The sequence below is a fragment of the Dermacentor albipictus genome, chromosome 1 (genome assembly GCF_038994185.2).
Source record: "Dermacentor albipictus isolate Rhodes 1998 colony chromosome 1, USDA_Dalb.pri_finalv2, whole genome shotgun sequence".
NCBI classification, from domain to species: domain Eukaryota; kingdom Metazoa; phylum Arthropoda; class Arachnida; order Ixodida; family Ixodidae; genus Dermacentor; species Dermacentor albipictus.
The window spans coordinates 404,199,724-404,226,313 of NC_091821.1; the positions used below are offsets into that span (position 1 = coordinate 404,199,724).

At 44.1% G+C, this 26,590-nt stretch overlaps 1 protein-coding gene across 13 annotated transcripts in view; it reads left to right on the top strand.

Moving 5' to 3' along the window:
* LOC135903595 (uncharacterized) overlaps positions 1–26,590 on the top strand; it is a 1,541,440-nt gene that overhangs the window by 835,800 nt on the left and 679,050 nt on the right. For 12 of the 13 annotated variants that reach the window (XR_011511432.1, XM_070532127.1, XM_065433912.1 and 9 more), the window contains one exon: positions 10,030–10,122. The exons of the other annotated variant lie outside the window; for it this stretch is intronic. Coding sequence is in view for 2 of the 12 variants with exons in the window: in XM_065433912.1 (XP_065289984.1) it covers positions 10,030–10,122 (93 nt within the window). In the remaining 10 variants the exon portion in view is untranslated. The remainder of the gene's footprint in view (positions 1–10,029; positions 10,123–26,590) is intronic. 13 annotated transcript variants of the gene reach the window in all.

The window sequence follows — 26,590 nt, forward strand, 5'->3', positions numbered from 1 at the left end:
GTGCTGGGAAATGTTCGGGTAGCTTCGTAATAACAGTTCATTTTCCTTTCTGAAAATGGAGAAAACTTTGGTCTTATTCTCGAGAAATTATGCAAATTTTCGAAAAGAGAGACAGGGGAAGATTTTTACAACTTGCGCCAAATAGAAAACTATAGTGCGAATTGTGGTACACAAAAAAACAACACAGGTGCCTTTAATCTCTTTTGTAAAATTTCTAACAGCTGGAGTAAACGTGGCGGGGTAGGTCCTCTATGCATTTCAAGGTGTAACGCCTTTTGGGGTAATGAGCTTCCTCTTGTGTATTTGGCGTCTAATCGCGTCGTCATTAGCGTAATTAAAGCTGCGCGGTACCGATCGCATTAATAAAACTGCAGATGCCGCCTAACAAACAAAGCTAGGGTTTATAAAGTATGAAAGTATCATAGGCCCCTGCGGCAATAGCAACTTCCAGGGAGGATCACTTACGGCGCAATTAATTGTCGCTAATTTGTAAAGGAAATGGAAAGCACTTACGGAAGGAGCTTCGACGTGCCCCACGCTGTGCTCGAGGTGTCGCGTTTTTTTTTTTTCTGCCTCGTTGCGGTTTCACCGACATAATTTTCTCTGCATCATGGTCAGCTAATTGAACGGAATCGGGGTTGTCAGCGTACAACGAAGGAATTGATCGCACGTGCTGAGAAGAGCACGACGGGCGACCACCGAGCAATTTCGCTGGCGTTGCATAATCGATTTCCGGTAAAGCCGTTATCGCGTCTCAGGTTAGAATATCGCATTACTTGTTCCTTCTAATTCTCTTCTTTATTTATATAAAGAAGAGCCTTAGAAGGGTTAGCCTGTGAAACGTGCACGAAAGCAACATAAATATTTAAGTTTCTTTCGTGAACGTTTTACCCTTTCGCAGCCGGTATGTACGGCTCTCAAAAATACTTTCTCGAGCACGGCCGCTCTTGCGAGATTGTTTACTTTCTTTTTTTCTTTTAGGTGGCTATTAAGGAATGCACTTTCAGGTTGCTCCTGTCTTAATGTGTTGTCACGTAGCACATTACAATTTACAGTCGACGAAAGGGAGGAAAATCGGAAAATTGTGAATGGCCTGGAATTTTTTTCTGCAGTAGTCATTCCTTTTTTTTTCTTTTTTTGTCTGCGGCAGTCACTTCTCTCTTGCGTACAGCTTTTGCTGCAGCGATCATGCTTGGCCTTTCTAGATGTAGTATTGCACCGGAAAAGTGTTGATTTTTCTTGCATAGTGATTATGCATTCTTTAATGCAGATTATGCAGATATTTTTTTTTTAGAATACGCTTGTTTCCACTTCTGTTTCTGTTAACCAAGAACTATAGTGTTTTTTTTTTTTGGAGTCATAGTTTCGGCTCTAGTAGAGACTAGCATGTTTGTTCACGCAGCTGAAGAGGAGGTTGCGGCTTGTCCAACTGCCATGAAGAAGAAGAAGTAGAAGATGATGATGAAGAAGAAGAACAAAACTTTATTCGTAGAAAGGACTTCTTTGCCCATAAGACGGGCTAACGCCGTGTGGTAGGGCCCCTATTTCAAAGTACCGCTAGCCCTCGCCATCCCTTCTGCCCTCCGGACCAGCCTGAGCTGATCCTCGAGGGCGGAGCTGGATAGCATGCAATGCCTCCCACGTCACTCTCGTATTATCTTATTATTCTTCAGTGTGAGCTGTGCACTTCCATGTGATGTGGTAGAGTGTGCCATGATTTTTTTTTTGTTTTCTTTGTTAAATAGGAAGCAAATGCTTCAGACAGGTTGTGTACCGCTTTTTCCCTTCCTTTCAAGGTCGGTATGCTATGAAACAAAATACTACTACTACTAATAATAATAATGATAATAATTTTATTAACAAATTTTGCAAATAATATTACCGAAATCAGGGGTGCCTAAGGCGTCTCAGTGGCTTGTCAAGCGAAACCCGCCAGTCAGCAACAAGAATCAGCCACAATAACTGACTGTTCTGAAGAAAAAGATAAGCAAAATAAGAGTGAGACTGAAAGCTGTTTGTGGACGATAAAATATAAGGCAGAAAAACAGGTAGAAACCCAAGACACAATGTATAGTGACACACATAGGAAAATATGACGCCCATAATCCTTCCACGTGTAATTTCTTTGAGTTTTTGCGATTGTCCCGAATACATTAGCAAGAAGTAATTTCGCGGAGAAGAGCACTGAATAAGTCCAGAGCATAATGGGGTCGAGTACATCTACCAAATCTGGTTTGCGTGTGAGGAACTGAAACAGCGGGTGTATGACCTAAATGATGGCAAAACAAAGGGCGGACTTTAAATTTATTGGTCCAGAAATCTTTCAGTACCGCTGTTTGAACAAAATTGATCGTAAATTTGCTAATGTTAGCATTTCAAAAAGGTTCACATCTTGTGGGCTGCATACGTCACAAATAACACTTTGTAACATACATTAACAAAATATTTACGCGCTGATATCAAATACAATAAAAATGAGCGAAAGTTGTAATTCCATACCTGAGTACACTGTAGGCTAACGAACGAACCAAGAATTTCCTGACAGACAGAGGTAAAATCACTTTGATGTGATAATAAACAGGCCATTTTACGGAGTTTTGCGCATATCTAAGTTTAGTGACTCGAAAAAGGAAGACCGGAATCAAACCATATGCACAAATACTTTAGGGAATCAGAAAAGATTATTGGAGGACAAGAACAACTGAAACGTCGAGGCGTATGCAAATAATGTAAGGAAGTGAAGTTCTCTTGAGCGGACTATGGAAGCAAACGAACCTTCATTTAGAATAGTAGAAAGGGCTATAGTTTTCCAACGCCATTCTGAAGCATTTAGAATGCATTAAGAAAATTCGCGTGTGGGGCTACAAGTACAGTATCATCCGAATATTGGAATAATTTCCAAGTGGATAGCGCAATCCACATGTCCTTAACTTATACAGTTCCTTATACATTTGTAACTTATACATTTCCATATCGCCTAGTTTAGAAAAAGTTCTAGAAAAGCATATATTCTTAATAATGAACTTTATTTATACATAAGATGGATTACTGGGATGTCAATACAGTTTTGTTGTAAAAGGTGCACTCATGCATTATTAGAAGGAAGAAGTTACCATTTGTTTTCTTCATTTGAAAAAAAAAATCTTGTATCTTGCGCACTTTATAGCTGTCGCAAAAGCGTTTGACACGGTGTGTCATGCTAAATGGCTAGAAAAACTCTAGAATTTAGTTTTCCGTTGTCCCTTTTTTGTGTTGTTGTTGCACAGTGTTCTCACAGATTGTTCCCAGCTTCTTTCTATTTGAAACATTTGCAGCTCCCGCGTTTTTCTGAAGGCTGGTGTGCCTCAAGGATCCATCAGGTCTCCCTAATTTTTTAATATGTACAGTCACCAGCAAAAGATTGCGGGATGCGGGAGTGCGTGGCAAAGCGACCCTCCTTCCCTTCTAGCGGTGACCCCTGGTGTCGAGACCCACCGCTGCACGCATGCGCGTCCCTCCGAGACTGCAAGCGTGCATGTTTCCGCGCTTCCTCCTTGCGCTCCGGCGATATCCGAATGTAGCCGCGAGGTAACCCTCTTGCGATATGCGCTGTGGCGGCTTCGATGGGTGAAACTGTGTGAAACGTGTTTAGAAGCGTGAACTTGGGGCGCCACTGCGGCCGCTTTTTGTCGAGTCACGAGCGCTGACACATAGGGACAGCCCGGTGGCGAACGCAACAAGTTGTTTTTTTTGTTTTTGTGGGCTGCACCTTTTCGTGGCCAATCTTCGCTGCTTCTTTCTTTTTACGAACGGTGCGTTCTACCGCAGAAGAGCATGGCAGAATACGCGCTCTATAGCAGGAAACCGGCAAGACGTAAATGGACAATTGATTTCCGTTGTATAAACGAAGTTCTACCCGTCGAAGCCGCCACGGCGCATATCGCATGTGGGCTACCTCGCGGCTACATTCGCATATTCGAATGCGTTCGGGCAACATTCGGATAGAGGAAGCGCGGAAACATGCACGCTTGCATTCTCGAAGGGACGCGCATGCGTGCAGGCGTCAGTCTCGACACCAGGGGTCCATCGCTAGAAGCGGAGAAGGGTCGCTTTGCCGTGCGCTCGCGCATCCCGCAATCTTTTCCTGTTGACCGTACATATTAAAAAGTTAGGGAGACCTGATGGATCCTTGAGGCACACCAACCTTCAGAAAAACTCATTTACAGACTCATTTACTCATGTACTCATTTACGGAATTTAGCAACCCGTCATGCGGCAAGGAATAACCCTGGTGATTGTACAGCTTTTAGTATGGTTATCGAAGACCTGTATTATTCCTTGCCGCATGACGGGTTGCTAAATTCCGTAAATGAGTGCATTAAAGAACAAGTGCAAGAGTCGGCTTTTATTGACAGATGTGGTGTTTCCACGGGAGTTTTCCTAGAAATTCTTTCAATGTACTTGAAGTCGATGCTGATTGGGTGGAGAGATGGCGTTTTTCTGCAGAAATCAGGCATTTGCATTGGCTCAATGTTTGCCCCTATCCTTAGCAACATTTACCTGAGTAAGGTTGACAACTGCTTAGAGAAAGCCTTAGGTGATAGCGTTATCGAGATATTTCGTTACGTTGGTGATTATATGATTTTCTGCAATATGGAAGAATTAGATTCCGCTGCTACCTCAGTAAGTGAGCAATTTAAGCTTTATGGGGGAGGAATAATGTTTACCAAGGAATTTCCTCACGACGCGTAATTCAGTTTCTTGACATTTCCTTGATCTTCGAACAAAATCATGTTTGTTGGCAGTACTCCACAAGATCATCGAAGCCGTTGCTAAACTTTCAATCCAAGCATACTAAATTAGCAAAAAAACGGAATTGCCATGTCGTGCCTTAAGGCTTCCCTCACAAGATCTTGCATGCACAAAATGAGCGCCAGTTTTAATGCGCAGGTCCGGCGCCTATTATAAGCAGGCTATCCTAGTGTAGCGGTGGCCACTTTGGCTTAACGCCTAAAGAAGTCGGTTTCGAGAAGGACGGACGAGATTACAGAAATCACTAATAGCAAAAAAAAGAGTTGTGGCTATTCCGTATATTCATTCACTGTCGCACAGGCTTAAAATGTTGCTAGTAGATATGATGTTAATGTTTCTTTCACTGCTCCCAATAAGCTAGGTAAGATATGCGTTGCCGTACAGAATACAAAGGAGCGAGTAAAAGGCAAAAAACGAACAGATATTTGTCCAGTGAAGCACAATAAGAACAACAGTTTTACTGAATGTCGTATGGGTGTGGTTTATAAAATTCTCCTTAGCTGTGGCCAGTTCTACGTAGGGCAAACGGGACGGTGAATCTATCAGAGGCTAATGGAGCATAAAAGGTCGTTAACCGGTGGATCGCCTTCTAATCTTTCGCTGCATTGCCGAGACTATAACTGCAAGCCAGAGTTAGGTGAATGCGCTATATTGTACAGGCGTAAGAATGGGGATACGCGTCTGATGGTAGAGGCATGGCATATCTATAATGGTTGATGTGCGTGCGTAAGTCAGCCTTCGATTACTTTACATAAGGAAGAGATTAAGTGCCTTAGGAGTTATCTCTCACGTAGACCGGCACGTGTACCCGATCGACACGTGGTGTTACTATTCCTCAGCATGCGCAGATGAGTTTTGTGTCTTCTTTCATTTTTTGCCTCAGTGCTCCCTTCAGTTGATAGTCGGCGTTCGTGTTGTCCACTTCTCTACTCTTGTGTCCTGTCTGCACGCCTCACTTCTATTTTGCATAGTGGGATTTCTTCCGACCACCGAAACGCCTTGGAGATGTGGCATGTTTTTCAGTAAACTTCCGCAAAATCCTAATTTTGCAAACGTTTACAATGCTCCCAACGCGGGTGTACATGTTGTCCTATGAGTGGTTTTTATTCCATTATCACCAAATCTTTCAATATATAATTTTTCTAAACGGTTATGCTTTGACATTTGTTTTGTACCGCCAGTACAACACATTAATCTGATACATTCAGCTCCTGCAAGCGTAGGTGTTTAGCATCTTGGAAATAAAGAAAGAAAGGGGTGGTTTCGCCTTGTGGGCAAGACCTTCGGCTTCTGAGCGTGGGGTGGAAGATTCCAAGACTCACCACCACCAACGTTTTCCCTTTAGACATTTTTTTTGGTACCTTAATTTCTTTATATCGAATATAGTCTTACGTGACGAACGGACAGATTCTCTCGCTGGATAGGCCTAAGAAACTGGAGGAGTAATCTGTAACGGGAGTTTGTTCACCTTTCGAACATTAAATATGGTATAGTTTTCGCTTAGCACTCATATACTTGGCGCAGTAATGAACTCAGTATATTTTCCATTGCTCTTTTTCTGTGCCATTTGCCTAATCCCAGTCTAGAGTTCACGCAGACATTCCCCAAGGCGACTCAATTTCGTGCTCATAAATACATCGCCTTATTGCAGCGTGCCAGACAGTGACCCTCTTTTCAGGCACTAGCTCAGTGACTCTAAAAACGTTAAATACCCATGTTATATTTCGCCTTCTACAATGATTGTTGCCGTACTTGAAATTCAGATAACGCTGAATAGTTATGACCATAACTTGGATCCAACGGGCGTGTGGAGTTGAATTCAAGGATTCCACTCCGACTTTTACATTGTGGGCAGGTTACTTGCCGACAGTTATTTCTACTTTCTATATATATTTGTATATGTACACAAATTTATCAATATTCTCTCTCTTTGCTTTTCGGTCTTAACCACTTACAGCAGAGCTTTTATTATAGGTTGGCACTTAACGCTTCATTTCTGCTTCCTTTGAGGAACCGTATTTCAATCATTTATCTGTCTTTCCCTTCAGGTCGGCTTTTGTTCGGCCGAAAGTGTTTGTGGCAATTCGATTGAAGCTCTAACGGCGATGTAGGCATTAAAAAATACCAACGACGAAGGCAAAAAAAGCTTTAAATGCAGCCCCTTGCAAAAAAAGAAAAAAAAGCTACCTAGGATAACGGCCAAACACTAGAAAGCAATGCTGCCTGCAAACTGTGAGAAGTTGAGTGGCAAAAGAAAAGTCCTCGGGATGGGTGAGCCTAATGGGGTGTGCGCAAAGTTCCGCGTCGTTTCCCTGTGCAAATGATCTCACAAGACGTAGTAACAGTTACACTAGGATCGCTGTGGTCGCAGGCGCGTACGACATATCGATGAAGCTAAATAATGTGCATTGCTCTTCGTTCTTACGGTTCGGTGGTTGTAAAATATATTTCGCAAATGATACCAACCACGAAAACTGGCGTTTCCATCCACTCACTTGTTTTGTTTTCCGTCAGCCTCTTGCTGCTCCTTACTTTAATTAAATGCCCAGTCATGAATGTAATACGCGCCACCATAGACCTCATAAGTACACAACGCATGCTCGAATGGCTGTTAGGGAGGTTTTCCTTTTTCTCTTCTTTCAATCGCATTAGTACGGTCTGTGAGGCAGGGCGAGGCGCAATATGAGCACACGACGGAACGCAAAGAAAACACACGAGGACACTCATCTGTTCCCTTTCGTTCCTTGTTTTGCGTCTCGTCCTGCAATTCGTATATATGCATCAGTATTACCTTGGGCCGGCTATCAGCCCTCTCTAAACGACTTATTTGTGCACCTCAAAGTTCGCACAAAAGGACGGCTTTTTGGGTCTAAGAGGTAAATCGATGCCAATGTCACCAAGTCGCGAGAAGCTTTGAAACTGTTTACAAAGAGCATGCTACCATATACATAAGATCATGCTCTTTGAAGAGTGCGCAGTTGAAGCTAGGTTGACCTGGGTGGTGCAGTGCTTTCATCCGGCTCTAAAGATACTTGTTCTGCTTATTACAAGTATAATTTAGGTACTGATGAACTTTTGCGTTATGCGACGTCCCTCCTGCCCCTTCCCTCAGCTTTCCATATAAATCAACGATAAATATACCTTCCACCTCCCCTTCCCTTTCACAGCCCTTCTTTTATTATGAGCACGAGCTTCTTAATCCCTAATTCAAAATCATTGTTTTTTTGTGATTCACGCGAAAATAATGGTTAAAAGGGCAGCAAATCCAACGTGTCCTGCTCGACTCCATATACAGCGAATATTTTCGTGAATTCACAAGCAGGGCTAAAACACGTATTTGTGTTTGTTCAGTGAGAGTGCAAAGCCAAACCGAACACTTTATTCACAGTGGCTAAGAGTGCAATGCGTCTTTGAACGTAACCAGCGTTATAGTGTTTGAAAGAGGCAGGCTGGTTCTTTCAAACGTATGCTGTTCTGTTTGTTGTATGCGTGATTCCGAAAAATATACGCACGGTTCGCCTTACTTTGCTGAGTGCTTGAAGCCTCCGCCTTACGGCGGTATGAGCCACTGCCCTTGGCCTGCACTGCCGTCGAGATCAGCCCACATTTTCGGTAACAGACGCGGACAGGAGAGAGAGAGATGAAGAAGAAAGGCAGGGGGGTTAACCAGCAGGGAGGTTGTCTCCGGTTTGCTACCCTACACTGGGGATTGGTGATAGGGGTTAGAAAGAGGACAGAGAGGCAATCGTTAAAAAAAATCACGCACACATGGAGACACACACACACACAATAATCATTCCAGTTAAAGACGTTCACGAAGGTCGGTAGATCGAAAAAAGCGCAATAGTGCTTGCACGGCCTTCTTCTGTGATGTTAGGTCCTACCGATGGTGTAAAATGCTTTTTTCCGATAGCGCTTGATTGCCCAGCTGTTCAAGTTCGTGACGAAGGAAATGTCAACCACCGTGAGGCTACCGGTAGATCGCAAAAAGCGCAATAGTGGTTGCACGGCCTTCTTCCTTGACGCCAGGTCCTTCCGATGGTGTAAAATGCTTTTTTCCGATAGCGCTTGATTGCCCAGCTGTTCAAGTTCGTGACGAAGGAAATGTCAACCACCGCGAGGCGAACAGCTTCTCTGTAAAATTCGTGCCTCTTTACTGCAAAATATTTCAATTCTTTGATTTAAGTGCAAGACGTTTTGCCAAACTGGACTGAACGGTTGCATCATGTGGGCCTTATTATGCCCGCGGGAAATATTTTATCGCTTCTATGGTGCATCCTAGTAAAAAGCATTAAAGTTATGCCGCAGCCCGGAATCCTTAACAAAGTGCTTATTCAAGAGAAAAAAAAAACTACTTGCTCTTTCCTTTAGCCGCTATATTCAGACAAAAAGAAAATTTTGTGGCTTCAGGAATGCTGGAACTTCTAAGCGCAAAGGCTTAAAATTTTTGAGTCCAACAGTTATAATCACCGCACGCCTAACCTTTAAAATTTCCGCTCAATAACCTAACTGCTGGTTTGTGTTAGGAGACTTTAACAATCGTTATATTAATCAAACGAAAGTTCAGTTTCTTTAAGAAACGTGTGGAAACCACTGGAACGTTAGTCTACAGGCAGTTCGGCACCAGGATGAAAACAAATGATAGAAATAAAAATGGGCCAGTGCCTTGCAGCTAAAAACAGGAAAACGATATTTTAGGGGCAAACGAAAAATTACTCCGCTATCATTGGCATAAAAAACGAATAAATATTTTCCAAATGAATTTCACGGTAATTTAAGTACGCAGCAGAAAAGGAAGCTTACCATTATACATGTTCACAGTTACCTGCTAACCATGGCAATATATACTTGAAGCTAATTCCTAATTTCTTGTATCGCGTCTTGTACCGTACAGCAGCTAAGCCAACACCTCTGCCTCACTTTGACTAAAGTATTTTTTCTTCGTAGCACCGTGTACATTTTTGCGTGGAACAGAGGTGTACTAGCGGTAACCTTGCTATCAATAGCGCATGACCTACAAGTGGCAAGAGCGTTTTATTTCTTGCATTCGTAACACGAAATTTCAGCTCATTTAGCTCAGAAGCATTACAGCAATTGCGCCGTCCGAAGTTTTTGTTTCACGTGAAGGCTAGAGATTTCGCAGACGACGTTGCGCCAATGAAACGAAATATGTGCACCGAGTTTCGCTGCCCTCAGCCAACACAAATGCTGCACTATCTTTTCGCACTCCACTTCCAGGATCGCCAACTATACGCACTTGCTCTACGAGAATGTCCAATTTCACGTCGTCCATGCTTTTCGAAGTCATCAGTGCGAGAACAGTCCATTGCTGTGAGTATACAAGGTTATCCATTATTTATAGCCGCATTGGGATAAATGGGTTATTAGAACATCGCGTCACGTTTCTCAAGTATCGAATTGTATATGAGTCATAGGTAATCAGCGATGTAATGCAATATGAGCGCACTGTTGCCCATTCCGGCTTACCTATCCGCTTCTCCCGCATGAACGCTTCGGGCTAAAGTGTTTTAATGTGTTTCCAACACCTATACGCATAGGCGGACGCCTTGCTTTGTGATTTTCCTATAAGATGTACACACAAGTCCAATGTCCGCGCCAGCAAAGATACCACATGTAAAGCCGAAATTCCGTCTCGGAAATGCGCCGCAACAAGCGACCTAATTAAGGCGAATTGGAAATCCGACTCATAGAGCTATCACGTCTCCAGAACTTCATCAGCCAAATGAAAGCTATCGGAATTTTGTTTTTCCATCCTGCATTCAAGAAAATACTCGTTTATCGGTAGCAAGCAGTTGTTTCATTGAAATAAAACAACATGGATAGAAACGTTGAACTGCTGCCTCATTAGCTGTATCTCTCCAGTGGAACCTGTAATCTGCACTCACCATATGTTTACCAACGATAGCACTGAGAAGTTTGTATACCGCATTCTTTTTATACAGCATTCCAGTTTGTAAAGTTTGTTTATGGCACACGTTCTCATTACTTAGGTTTTTTTTTTGCTAATGTCAATGCAAATAGGTCTCTGTCAAGGACATCAGACAGTGCAACCCGATTAAAACTTTCAATTCTATGGCCACTAATAAGAATAGAGGTAAGAAGTGTCGGCGCTTTTTTTCCTAGCTGCATTTACACGTTCTTTCTGTCGCATGTCCGAACTGACTTCCTGACACAAATCTTCGTACGCTTGAAACAATATGTCCTAGAAAGAATTAGCATAATTTGATAGGCACCGTTACTGTCATGAAACCTACATAATCAAGAGAATAATAGGAAGTAGATAACAAGTCTTGGCCAGTTTAACTTTACTATTTTAATGTAACGGCCATTCATTTTAGCACTGCGTCAGGGGTCCAAGCTGAGGCGCCCCATGTTCTCAGCGGGATCTCCCATATCTTATCGGTGAATAATAAGAATGACCTGCCCCGGTTGCGTAGTGGCTTTGGTGTTGGGCTCCTATGCATTAGGTCGTGGGGTCAAATCCCGGCCACGGTGGCCGCATTTTGATAGGGCCAAATTGCAAAAACAACCGTCTACTTAGATTTAGGTGTACGTGAGAAAACCCAGGTGGTTCAAATTTCCGGAGCACTTAAGTACAATTTGGATTTACTTGATGATACTGTTTATTTGCGTCTTATATAATTCAGCACGGGCAACTTTTTCTTCCCTATTTGCGGCGGCATAATCTCTTAATAGAACTGGTTTAGGTCAGAATATATATTACAACATCAAATAAACTACAAAGCAAACTAAATTGCAAAGCATACATAGCTAGCTTATAATTGATAAAGTTTTAAAAAAAATGATAAAAGACTTAATTTATCTAAAGGGTGGCGAGCGAAGTGGGAAGAGCCTGGTATAATTTAGCTGTAATTATAGTAGAACAAGTTGGGAAGCTTGACGATAGAGGGTGATAGTCCCGTATACGAAATAATCACAGTGGAACTAAGCATACGAAAAAGTAGGACGGGGCACGTGAAACCTTGTCTGAACATGGGGGGACCATCCTCCAAGGCTAAATAGCCTAAAGCCATTTTGTTTAAGAAAAGTATTTACTTCATGCAAGTTCATCCCATGTAAAAGGGATCAATATAGTTTCTTGTATCTTGGCATTGTGTGAAAAAAATCACTGATGTAGAAGATATTTATAATCATAACAATGTTAAAGTAGTTTTTGACAAAAATAATTATGCTTTATATTTCATAAATTCATTTTGCCTAATTTTATTACAAGTATAATTATTTACATAAATAGGAATCAGATGCCACTACTGCGTATCTAAATTATCTCTATCCATACAATGAGCATAATCGTAAAAATTTCTTTGATAAATTCTTCCTTAGCATATGCGATACATCAAAGATACCGCAATCTTCTCTAACATTATTATGCTCTATCTTCTGGTCCCCCACTACGGCGTGCTTCATAATCAGATCTTGGTTCTGGCATGTAAAACACCCTGACTGAATTTTTAATGATATTTATAACCAGTACATATCGCTGAACGAAGCCACGTCACTTCCTTCGTTTATATAACAAAGGACCATAAAAGCCGCACATAAACAAATCAAGCAGAAACCATCCTGCGATGAATGTGAAGAGTAATGTAATTATCACTGAAGCAATATAATGACAAGCTGCAATGCCGCAGTGGAGACCCGCCATGTATGAGACGCCTATGCAACCATATTTCTCTATCGCACTTACCACTGAACAGACTGCTCCATCTAGCGGCGGCGCGTCGAAGTCTACGCGTGGCGCGTTTGCAAAATCAGACAAGTCAGACCTTGGGCAAGATTTTCTGAGTATATATGACATATGTTATGTTACATCCAGCACCGGATAAATAGTTTCTGAGTTTTTGTCATTGAACAGTGGCACATATACCATGTGACCCATGTTGGCGTCAGAGAGACTGGTTGAACAGTGGCACGTTCAGAATGACATACCTAGTAGCCCAAGCTAGTCTGACGGTTGGTTTCAAACTCTGTTGCCTCAGCATGGCGGGCCCATCATGTACCAATTCCACTATCGGCAAGCTAGTATCCAAAGCTGGTTTTCCGCCATATTGGGTTATATTGACACTTAGTTTCATGAAAATACGCGTGAATTTTATAAACAATGTTAATCAGAATAAGAGAAATAATAAAGTAAAAAAAAACTCAGTGCCTTTTCACTCCGTGAAGAAGTATTAGCAGCAAAAGTATGTATGTGGGCCCCTTCATAGCGAACTGTACCTCCGCCGCCGGTCGGAGGTGCACTATCTTCGGGATCGGCCCCCTTAACGGTTGCTGCACCTCCGCCGTGGGTCGGCCCAGTATTGCACTATCTGCTTCATCGGGTCTACAGAAAGACACAATCTTGAGGGAACTAGCCATAACAGCTTCGCTGTAAAATTGGTTGCGACTTCGTGTTTTCTAATTAATAAATAATTATTTACGTTAACGAACGCGGGTGCAGTGGCACGAGCGCGTTCGCGCGGCTACGCTGAGGGGCGCCAACGATTCAGCTGTAGAAGAAGACGACAATGGAGCCAATCATGATGATCATAGTTTTGTGTTAACACACGGACACAATCCTGGGGAAAGAAGCCCTTAGCAGCTTCGCTGTGAGAATACTTTCCTTTGTTCAGCGACGACGCGCTTCAGAAAACTCAGAGAGAGCCTTCATTTCTTACCTATAATGTAACGAAATGGATTACCCAATAGATCACCAAATGGATTAAGTTCCGTTGGCGATTATACTTTTTAACTCGCACCGTCTCTGAACGCTCACTTTGCCTCTCGCAAGCTACTGAGCAAGCTCTGAGATTGTGTAGAGAATGGAATGACCCTACTCATTAACACACGTGCCGATGTACAAATCACCTTGAAGAAGCCGGTAGGGAACTATGCAGAAGTACTGTGCAGAAAGACTCCACCTCCTCATCTACACAGCATTTCTTCCGCTGAGTATAATAGTTGCGAGCAGTGCAGGAAGAGTGGTACTTCTGACCATTCTGCTGAGACAGGAGGCAGCACGTTACAACTGTGTTGTCATTTCAATAAGTTACGTTGTGCTACTATAACCACCGCAGACATCCCGTTTAAAAATTAAACACTGAAATTTGAGTTCGTTTTAACGTGAGAACGTAGCAACAAGAAGCTACTGCGATCAAAGCCTTCAGTGATTTTGCAAACTCGTAGTTTGGAGGATTGGAAGCTTGGAGGGTGAAGGGGTAGGTGATATTTCTCATGCTCTGAGTGTGCCACGTATTATATTTCAGGGCTCACTGAAACGGAACGATAGGCGCACTTGTTTCGTTGGCCGAAAGTCGATGCTCCCAATTACCGAGATGGGCCTGAGAATCAGTAACGGTCTAGACAGTAATTATTTGTTTCTTGAAGATAATGAATGCATCGTAAAGCCCGTTGACGCATTATACATGGTTCAAGAAACTTCCACGAAATTAAGCAGCTTATAATTACACTGAGAGGTTTGCCGGAGTGGAAAGTGTCATTATAGATAATGAACCAGAACGAAGGAAAATCCGGGGAATCTGGGGGTCTCAACTTTCGTTAGCTGCCTCCATGTTAAGCCAACAGATAATGAAGCCGAGGAAAGCAAAGAGGAACGCAGAAAATTTTCGATATGATAAAAGACGGTGAAAGCTGAAAATAATACAGTGCCACCAGTGGGAGCAAAACAACCCACATCATATGCATCACGCCTGCGATGTGGATAGGGCTCCCAGTCCCGGCAAGGTGTTTTTTTCGGCCCCCTCTCTCAAAACGAGAGGGGTAACTAACAAGCGCTTGCATTTATTATATATGCATAAAACCCTACATCTTCATGAGACGAGGAGCAAAAGATTCCACTTTCGTGCGCCAATATCATTCTACCACTTGAATGAAACCGAAAAAGGAAAGGTGCAGTGTATACTGTCTTGCAGTTCTGCGACAATATAATGTCGCCGGCACTAACAACGACATATGGACACCATTCTCGCGTAAGAAGCGCGTGTATGCACGTCGACGCCTGCACCCTGGGTAATAAGCAGCATGCAAGAAATGTATGGCTCACTTGGTGGCGACTTTAGTTGCTCGTGCCCGCAGGGCTTCTCGGCTGCATTACGCGGGAAAGTTTTGCAGACGCCGTTGGTGAGAACTGCTATCAATGCTTAGTTGCACTGTCTTCTCAGAAGTCGCTAAGCTTAACCAAGTAGACATCAAAGTTCTGCAATGTGTGTGCTGCCGGCGATGCTACTTTTCGTAGCATCGTGCCCTACCTCATTAAGACTAGCAGAACACTTTTAATAAGTATTGAGGCAATGCACGAGTCTTCTGCTTCTTGTGGATACTCGCGCGTTTCTTGTCCTGGGCATTTTCCTTCGTAACTTACGCCGCTGTATCTCTGTCTTTGCCGGTACTTTATGAATTCATAGGCCGAGATATAAAATTGAAAATATTTTTGGCGCTCTGTATCTCAGTCCTCTGGCCGAAATCTTACGTTTAGTGCGTGCAGCAGATCATCCCACAGGGCACATTTTTTGCCGTATGCTTCGTCACCGAAGTCAACCTTGAAATGTTCGGCATCACGACCAATATTTTTATTTCATAGCCCCTTATTGCTTTCTTGCTAGTCGTGCTTCGAAACTCTTGCCCAAATATAAGGCATTGGAAAACATTGGAAGAGAGTTTGTATGCTTCCGCAAAAATAGCAATAACTAAGGAACTCCTGTACTGTGATTGTAGCCTGATCATACTTTCTTTTTGAATATAATTTAGACCGCCTAAATATAGAAGTGCAAGAGAAGCCGGTATGACAGTTTTATACATGGAATGCAATTTCTTTAAGCGCGGATGTGATTCAAGCTGCAAAATGTTTTATTGCAATAGCAATTATATGGACTCTCCAGGTGCATTTTTGCTGTCGCTGTCGTCGGGTGTCGTATGCTGTATGTCCGAATGAAATAAGGGGAGGGAAGCCGACAATCGGGGTTCAATCTGGCATGCGCGAAGGAGGAAAGCGGAGAGCACACACGCGCCGTCTTCCGTCGCGCGAAAGGGCGTGGTGAGATGGAAGAGAGAGAGGGGGGGGTTGTTCTCTCAATAACTGGGTATTCTGCGGCCGAGCGCAAGGGTAACCGACGATCGTGGCTCAACATCGAGCGCGAAAAGGAGGAAAGCGGCGATGAAAGCGGAAGGGAGCTTGGGAAGGGTGAGGGGGTGTTTTCCACTACGCCAGCGGGGGGTACTTTGCACGGCTGCGCGCAGTAGCGCGCGCCCAATCTTGAATGGCGTCTGCAGACGGCTCATGCCTTGATGCGCGCGTGTCCTCGCCGCTCTCACCCTGAAGCGATAGCCAACATGAAATCCACTTCGCTCGCTGCTGCTGCCGCGCTTGCTCACACAAGCGTTTTGACAGCGAGTGTCCGCGCTCGTCGAGTCTGATGTGTTAACGTTTGCTTGTGTATAATGACACCATGCTTGTTAATTCCGTTAGCAGGCCAATGCTTCTAAGTGTATATGGTCGATACAACTACTATCCTTACTTCATATAGCTGTCTGCCAATTTGCTATCGCAATTGATAGCAAACTAGGAGAAACTGCGGCCTTTATTCATTTTACGAGCACTATATATAAAATACGAACAATAAAATTATTCAAATACTGGCGACATGATTAATTAGAAGTCCCATAAATCAAAGATACGTGAATAATGAATTGACAAATCTAAAAAGTTTCGCATTTTTTTCTCACGCGCTTAAGGCGCGATGCTGCTCTTAAAATCGTTGTTTATTTGCACAACAGCTGAACACCCGTCCTCTGTTGGAATTGTTGCTTTTTCGTCGTTACAGTTCTACATCGCATAAATCTGAGGAAGGCGAAGGGAGGCACGAGGAAGACACTTAAAACAATGTGCGTATATCTTCTTTCTGCCTGTCTTTGCCTTCAATATTATGATCTATTCCCCTGAAGACTCTCTTCCGTCTATGTCCTCCCGATTGTATGCTTTATGGCACATTTTTGGAATGAAGTTTTATCCATGTTGATCTCTTTATCAATTGCTTTTCTTCAGAGGGCAAGAAAGAGTGACAGCGAATTAGGATTTTAGCCACTGGGTTGTGTATTCACTGAATTAAGATGGCTGTACTTATTGTTTGAAACCGTACAGATAGCTATTGCTCCCTAAGAGTATCCCTCTGGCGTCATCAAACGGGAGTCTTACAATTCGTGACTTAAAACGTCTTTCATTTAAATAGTAGAGCTGTTTAAGCTTTAGTTCCGCCGTGGAGCGTTACCAGAAATCTTAGGCCAGCTGTGCGCCGCCTCGCGTTGCCTAGCAACCGCCTTCGAGAGCACCGAGCCACGTAGCTTCCTCGCACCTCACGCGCGTTGGGCGGAGTCATGACCTCACAGGTGAGTGAATGCTCGGAACACCTGGTGCGGCAACACACCTCTCACCTCCTCTACACCGTGCGTACGTGCTGCTACGATGGGAAGACCGAAGAAAGTCCGGACGCCCAAAGAAAAAGCGGCTTACCAGGAAGAGCACCGCACGGCCAAGCGAGAAGCGATGCGTCGCCGCCGGGCTGATCCGCAACTTTGCGCCGAAGCTGCGGGTCAGAAGAGGCGTCGCCGAGTCGAGGATACCGAGTTTCAGTCATGGGAACGCGAGAGTCGGCACCTGAGTGCTTGACGTCGCCGAGAAAGCGATCCCGGTCTGCGACTGCTCGAAAACATTCAGCTTCAAGCCCGCCGAGACAACAACTTAGAAAAACCTAGCATAGCTTCGCAAAAGCTAAGACCAACTTACTCAAGCCAACCATTCCCTCGCAAAACCTATAAACGACTTAGCTAAGCCTACCAACAACTTATCAAAACCTAGCCTAATCTCGCAAAACTTACAAATAACTTAGGCAAGTCACGTAAAAGCTAGTTGATAAGGAGCTCCGCTACTGACTGCAGCCTTGCACCGCTAGTGCAAGCTTCATGCGTTCTTGTCAGCATTTTTGTCATCTTTTTTGTCACTTGCGAAAACTGCATGTAACCTTACCTGCATGAAACAAAATGTAGCGAGAACGTGTAATGCTAATGTCCTTTATATATTTGCAATCGTGATAATCAGGAGTCTTTCTAGAGCATCATTGGATACAGCGAAGTCCTTACTCAATCATGCTACTGTCGCGTACACGGACGACGTTGTTGTTGCGCAACACATGACCCAACGAGAACTAAATTTGGCCTCTTGCCCGGCATTTTTGCTGATTGGAGCGCAGGTGTCGCCTTAGAGAGAGCTCAGTCCATAATCGTACGTATAATCCATGAAACTTAAACCTGTGCTTATTACTATTTATAGGAATTAGTACTCTGCAATTTGTTGTAGAAATTTGTCGCTGCCTCGGCTATGGTGCCCCGCGTTTGACACGTAACATCCACGACTGATGTGAAGAGCCTCGGGCAGCAAGGCATCGTGATGCCAATGACCCAACGAGAACTAAATTTAGCCTCTCGCCGGCGTTTTTGCTGATCGGAGCGCGGGTGTCGCCTTAGAGAGAGCTCAGTCCGTCATCGTAGGCATAATCCATGAAACTTAAACCTGTTCTTATTAGTATTTATAGGGATTACATGTCTGCAATTTGTTGTAGAAATTTGTCGCTGCCTCGACTATGGTGCTCCGCGTTTGACACGTAACGTTCAAGACTGAGGTGAAGAGTCTCGGGCAGCAAGGCATCGTGATGCCAATAAGTGCCTACCAACTCCGACCATGTCGGGCCTTCTACGAATAGGGAGTGAGCGCGATTGCAAGAGGACCCCTTCTAGCTGTGTGATAAGTTTAAAATGTAAGCCTTGTAAATGCAGGAACAAATGCCTCTTTGTATTTATTTACGTACTTTCGGTAATCGAGAGACCCTTACGCTCCACGTACTTTACTGCGGCTGTGTAAGCGACACAGCCTACCCGATTTCTTTTTGTGAAGGTGGCCAGCAATGCTATACTTTTTGCATGACACTGTAGAAGAACATTCAATTAAATTGAATTCAGAACGCCTTTTTTTAATATTTTTGCAAGGGGCTGCCAACTTCAGGATACCCCGTTTAATATCAATCTGAACTTGCAATACCGCAGGTGGCTCCACTGTAAATTGTGAAGCAAAGAATGCCACTGCTAAATGTGATACACGAATTAAAAAGAAGTCCGTTAGTTAAACCAGTTTTCACTGCAACGAACCAATACCGCGGTTAATTTGTGTTTTGCTCATTAAGAGTTAAATGCAAAACTGACCATTGTCTGACAAGTGTCGAATATCGAGAAGGCGCACGCGGGGCACGGGGAAGACACAGCCCTAAGACCAAAAAAGAGATTGAAGCTGAACTTCGCTTATTAAGAAGTCCTAGGACTATCTACAAAGCTTTTCGAGATTGCCTGACAAACATAGACTTCGATCAACATACCATGTTTGCGACTCTCAAAATGACTAAGGTCGCTGAAAACATTCTTGATTTCTGTTTTGAGCCCCAGCGAAATTACGAAGGCTTTCGCGAAGCGATGGTCTCCTGCAAGACTCTTTTTATAGTAGCATTTCCCTCTCTCTCTCTGTGTGTGTGTGTATGTGTGCGCACGTGTTTGTGTGTGTATGCTCACCGGCTATCCTAACTCGCTTTTGACGAAAGGCCTCAAGCATTTACGTGGCTGGATCTGTTTGTCACGCATGGTTTTTCTTTCTAACATCCAAGGGACCACCGCATTTGTCACAAATAGCGGCTCGAGAAGCTGAGGAAATCAATGTGGTTGCTTGGGGAAAAGGCGCACACAACAGGGAAGAACGTGAGAGTCAATCTGCGGCTGGTCCAGCTGCCAGATATGGTGAGCCCTTGAGGCCTCGTGAAAACACGGCATTAAGAATTAGGTACTAGGCAAGAGCAAGCCGCTCTTCCATTAACGCCATTTTCCGCTTCTCAAGGAACTTGCTTTAGCTGTCGGTTAGCCTCTGCCTTTCTCTGATTCTCTCTCTCGGTGTCCACACTAATGCACTTTTCGAGCAGAACACAACCAAGTTGCGGGTTTCGACCACAAAGCAACGAAATTTAAGTGCGTCACTCCTCATGTCTTCGTTTACTTACAGCTGCTTTTTTCCTTTTAGGCACATTATTTACCCAGACTAAAGTGTTTCTTTCTCCCACTTTACGGGCTTTAATGATAGGACTCGTCATATTAGGAGATTTCCAGTTGGTACATTTCAGCATCTACAGAACAGACCACATAGAGACCTAACAAGCGCGTAAAAACAAAAGTCTAAGCCCTTTTAAGAACAAAAGTTGCCAGATGGGGTAAATGGCTTAATGAAACTTGCGAAACGAAGGCGGTATCTACAATAGTCAGTAAAATAAACGGGCACGCACATCACTTAGGGCGTGATGTTTATGCCTTGATTAATTTTGCCTCATCTACATGAAGAATTGTTTCTTTTTACATGATGTCACCTGAATTTATTTCACGCGCTCAACTCAAACTCAGTTTTTCTCGCTCAGAGACCTGCTAGCCCTTTCCAGGAGTATTGGAAGACGATAGACTACTTCTATATGAATAAGCAATTTCTTCCATTGCTATGCCTCTAGAAATAATGTTGCATGACACAATGCACAGCTGTCAAGTGTTACAGTGCGATTCCCTGAGCAAGGGATTACGGACCAGGGATGATGCAAGGCGTTGTCGCATACCAGTTTTGGTAATTTGAATAAAGTTACTGTTGAATTGAATTGAAAAAAAAATAAGTGGATTTCTTCATAGCCCATAAATATAACACGATATTTAGATCTTGATTTAGAGCAGCTGCGATGCTTGAAAGACACGGGACTTTCTGACGAATTGTGACAGTACACTGTGTGACGTAGGACTGTACGGCGACACTGCGTAAGACTAGGAACGCCTTTGCGGACTGCGTGACAGTGCCCACAGAAACAGCTCGTGTGTACGTGCATGTGTGTGTTTAGGTTTTTCTTTTCTTTCTTTTACCCTTCTCTCTCTAACCTATTGCCTCCCCTCGCCCCTCCCCCAGTACAGGGTAGTCAACCGGAGATAACCTCCTTGTCTTTCCTTTGCCTTTCTCTCTCTCTCTCTCTGTCTCTCTGTCTCTCTCTCTCTCTCTCTAGATCTTGAGTCTGAACATGCCATTGCAAACTTTTCAGCTCAATCGTCAATTTGAGCTTGCGCTCCTGAATTACAAATAACGACCGCCTTTTTTTCCGCGTGTCTGTGGCTTGTATACATTTGATCGCGGGAGTACCTGCATATCAAAGGCAGCAATTGATCTGCCACAAGTTGTAGTTGCAAGCCAACGCCTCCTCTAGAAAGATGCCTGCGGCGTCGCTCGCTCACCCATTGTAGCCGTCGCGCCTTGAGTTGCGGTCAGTTGTCAAGAGATGGCGCCACTTACGTCCCTATCTCCGCCAAGGGGACTGGGGCGGTGTGGCGTCGCGGCGGTAGCGGCCGCCGCGCCGGCCGCGCTGCCATGCGGTGATGTGCGCATGCGCGCATGTGTTGCAAGCGACCACCGCAAGGATCGCTCGCTACCGCCTCACGCGGAACGGAGGAAGGAGGGAAAGGTAAGGGCAGCAGGTTTTCGGCGCACGCGGCAGGCATCTTTTTAAAGGAGGCGTTGTGCAAGCAAAGCTCACGAAATGAACCATTTGGAAAAGTTTCGAGCTGGCTCACCCGCAATTTCTATTGCCAAACATGTGATTGCCAAGCTAGTCCAATAACACAGATAGTTGTTGCACTAGGGTAATTTTGTCGCCTCTGTTACTTCCTAATCTACGAGTATTTACTTAATGGACGAAAGCGAAAACGGTGTACCAGCTATGCAGGAATCAGAGTGTAAACAATGACCCTGGCGTCATATATTGAGCTACTGGGCATCCAAAAAGCCAGCTTTATACATTTCTAGAGGGCTTGTTGCCGTGCTAAAACCTCTATTCTGCTGGGAACGCGTGCAAGTAATGAGGAGGCGAATCTGTAGCTTGATGCCTGAGATTATTTTGCTGTTTAGACAGTTATAACCCAATTATAGCACGTAACTTTTGAACTGCGAACTCGAACAAACTCTATTCCCGCTCGCCAACTTTTCTTCCGAAAATAGTCCTCAGTGCGCCCTTTCGAGTGCCCGTGCTCGTCTGAAGTAATATCCACATGTGTACTGATTTCTGAACCGGATTTGTTCACAGTCTTCCCCCCTCCACAACCCCTCTCCCCCCCCTCCCCCGTGTGATTCAGCTTCAACTTTTTTAAAGTTGCCATTTCATCATCGTGTCTCTTCATTGACGAGCTTCAGTAAGTTTATGAACACTTCTGTGGCTGATAAGCGCAGTAGCCTTTGTCAGTAAAGTATGTGGTTAGTTTTGGAAAGTCCTGAGTTAAAAAAAAAATCAGATTAGTATGTGATATGTCGCGCGCCTAGGCGAGAAGGCGTCACAGCTATGCATGCGCCGTGGCAGCGGCGACAACGTTATACCTCTGTGGTTGTGCTTAAAAGCACCGGCAAGTGAAGCTTCACGGAAACAAAGTTATGCAGTGTCGGCCAGTACGCGGGTGTACATGCAGCAAGCCCGTTTGACCATACCCACTACCTGCAACCATCAGCCGTTTGATGTGCACGCACGCATATGTTTCTTCAACAGCTGCACAAAAGACAGACTCTGCATAAGAAGACGGGCCCCCCCAAAAACAGCGCTGAACTGGCAGCTAACAATTAGTGGAAGCGCATGAAGAATTTGTTTGATTGCTGTGCTAAGAAAAAGAAGACAAGGGGAAAACGAGACAACACACGTGATACACACTGCACATGTGTTGTGTACTTCTTTGGTTGTTCCCTTTTTTTTTTTCTGACAAAGTAATTAGATGACTTCGTACAAGTTCGCCCGTGTTTCAATCCTTTCAGCACATGGAGAATACATATGCGAACTTGTTAAAATTACGCATGCGTAAAGGTATGACGGCAACACAGAAAAAATGAAACAAAAAAAATGAAATAGCCGAGCTGACGAAATCAAGCTCACAGTCGAAGAGCTTGAATAACGAACGACATGCTGAAACACGCTATTTTCCTTTTGTCATGAAAAAGGATTCTGCCAACTGTCTCTTGAAAAGGCTTTCGTGCTGTTTCAAGATTGACACATCATTAACTATAACGATATACAAGCAAATGCTAACGTGTTGTACTAAGTGTCAATAGACGGGACCACAATGATTCCTGATTCGCATTTATTGTAAATTAATTTTTAAGCGTTTTACCATTCTCCGAATATAAAATATACTAAATGTCATTGGAACGAAGTAAGTACTCCTGAGTGACAAGGCACGTGCATCGGTCTGTACTTGGTACCACACGTATTTATTCTTTTGTTAACATCTCCTAATTTATTTTGCACAGATCAACAAATCTTAGCTGGTTTTTTGGGTGCTGATAACATACCTGAACACCACATCTTGTGGTTGAATTATTTAAGCTCTGAAACAAGCGATGTATGTGGAAACGTGACTCCCCTTTTACCGAGAAGTACTGCAACTCGAAGCGCTAAAAAAATAACGTTATATGGCAGTTTTCAAGGTATTCTGAAAAGTTTTATAACTCACTAAGATTAAATTATGTAGGAAATGTTAGGATTGTTAGGAACTACACGGAGGCAAACTTAGAAGTTGTTTGTTAACTTGGGGTTAAATAAAAATGCCTAAATCATGATTTCCGTCCCATCTCGAGGTGGTTTACGAAACACTTAAGAAGTTTCTTCTCCCTGGGAGGAACAATACTGACTAAAAATTTCATACTTACGAAAAGTTGTAGCTACGCTGTGGATGACGTGTACGGAAAGTTTAAAGTGTTTAGGCTAATTGGGAGCCTTAAAGATAAGTAATGGAGCCTCATCTGCCAGTTTGAATCTGTTATACAAGGCGTACAGTTCCTTCTTCCTGGCCTCCTCGGTGAACTACCCAAGGCACACTGTTTTAGAGCGCAGCTCTTTGGCGTCCGTTCCTGGGTTTCGCGTCGGCGTTGTCGTCGGCCTCGTAACCAGCTCCGCCCCCCTTTCATCCCCCCAGCGCTAGCAGCGACCGACTGATACCGCTGGATGCCGCTGACGCCGCTAGAGAGTCAAGATAACGTGACTGCATAGAACACCGTCGCCGCCATGCAGAAAGAGGAGGAAAGGGTCCCCCCCCCCCTGGTTCTTAGCGCTGCGGAAGCGAGGGTATCATATTGTTTGTGTCGGCATCGGCGGCGTTGTCCCTGAAACCAACTCCGCAGCTGGGGTTGACTCACTATCGGCGTCAGCGGCATCAGTCAGTCGCTGCTATCTCTTCCCTCCTCCCTTTATCGTGTTGTCCGCTTGCTGCACGCGCTTCTGCCCCCATCGTTTGCCGCTGGGTGTACACGCCGCCCCCCTCCCACCCCTTCCTGCGAGTCTCCGGTTGTCAAAGCGCCGGCTCGAACTTTGAAGTTGGCGAACTGTGCGCCGCAAAGTTGCCCAACGGCTTGCTGGTAGTAGCTGCCTACTTCGCCCCTACCGCACTCACGAAAGACGTCGTGCACTTCCTGCAACTCGCATTAACCGTCCATCGATCCGCACCGATGTTAGTAGTGGGGGACTTTAATGTTGACATAAAGACAAACAGCAATTTCCTAACACTTATGCGGGAGAACATCCCGTTCCTCTCGCTCGTAACGCGTCCCACGGCTGTGACAACCTCGCGAGGCACTTGTATAGATCTTGTCTTTGAGAATCAAGCATTGGTGTACCAAGTCGAACATATATCAGTCTATTTCTCCGACCACAAAGCTTCCTTCATGACTGTCAAGAACTGTTAGTGGAGTCTTTGTTAAAGGAATACGTGTGAAAAATAAAAAAAAATTCTGTGATAGCGCATACATGTGTTGCTCGATTTCTTTGCCTCAATCTATCGAAAAGGTGAAACAGCTTATTTGCTGCGCTCAAATTTCGCATTAGGAAGTAACGTAATCGTCGGTAATTTTTTTATCTCTTTGAAGTTACAAACGCGTCGCGAGTGATGAACGAAAAATATGTTTGACCTGTGGGGCGCAATCACACCATTCGTGGACACCTACTTATTAAAGCGCTTCATAGCGTCATACTGCCATTATTCGCAACGTTTTCCAGAGTCCTAACAGGACGCCAATATCAAATTCACTGAAAATAGGAAGAAAAGTAAATGTAATGTGTTGCAAAACCCTCGCGTTCCAAGAATAAATAGAAGCGTTTAAAAAGTTATTCAACTCTTCTTTTGACCCTATTGATATGTGTTATACGGATTTCGCAATCGGTTTCGCGGATGTTTTTGGTGAACTAGGAGAGCAGTGGTGCTTGCTGCAGGTGGATCCAGTCTCGCAGAAGTGGCCAAAGGCCACCTATCCAACTCTGTATGGCCTGAAACCCGTGAAAGTACTTCTGGTGACAACATCACCCGATATCACAACGAACTTGACACGTAGCGCAACAAGTTGTTCTTTATCCAAACTTCGTCGACCCACACAGTTCACCAAGAGTCTTTAACCTGGTGTCACGTAGGAACTATAGATGGATTCATGCACCTCTCTCCTGAATATTCAGTGTCCTTGCGGGAACAATATGTTCCTTGTGCTTGGGTGTGGGCCCATTTCACGCTTCAGTGCATCTATTATTACTTTACATTCTGCGTCAAATTCAAGACACCCTAGTAAGCAGTGGTCAATGTCACGAAGAGTTCGACAATGCACACTCGACGATGATGCGCTAAGCCCTGTCTCGCACCACCCCGCAGTTGTTTGTGCAGCCTTGTGTGGATGTGATATGCAAGAGCAGTTTCAGCACAGGAAGACACGTTGTTTATATTGTGACACGCTGACGAAGAAGATGTTTTCAGCTTGGTCGGAAGAAGATGACGCTCTGGACTTCGCGCGCTGTCTACCATCTTGTCAGCTGCTGCTTCATCATCATCATCATCATCATCATCATCATCATCATCATCATCATCATCATCATCATCATCATCATCATCATCCTGGTTACGCCCACTGCAGGGCAAAGGCCTCTCCCATACTTCTCCAACTACTCCGGTCAGTGCTCATATAAGAGGTTGTGGCCAAGTATTGCACCAGAGTGGCCAATCCTGCTCTGGTGAGGGAATGCGTTACCGGTTCTGGTCACCGGAATCAGGACACACTCCAGACCTGTTTATGCTGCTACAATCTATTGTAAATATCCTGCCAATATAAGTGTGGCGGTTTTTAACCCGCTAACTTAATGGTGGAGGTGGAGGTAACAATATTTGGGGAAAATACGGAGCTGGTTATGTGGAATGTGCTGGCAAAGTTTAAATGCTTGGATTTACTGTGGCATTTGCAATAAATTGCTTATGCGAGTACTACTGAGCTTCATGATTGTGTTTTACGAGTAGCGCACAGTTTAGGAACCCATGGTCGCATAATTAAAAATACCACCAAGGTAAAATGTAGCGCACAAAGCGGGACCACTAATGGAAAATAAAATGGAAATATTGATTGTATGTTGATGAAATACCAGTTTTGTAAAAAATTCATTGCCAACTACTGTAAGAAATTATGTGGTCGTTTTACGCTTTTCCTAGTGTCCCGAAGAAACTCTGCTTTATACTATGTTTATATTTAGCGAAAATGAGGGACACATTATGGGTTATGTCTGAGCAAAATTAAAGTTATTTGAATGAGTGCATGCGCAAGAAATAGGGTATTCAGGCATTTCTGAGCGTATATGAAGGAGGGTTCCGA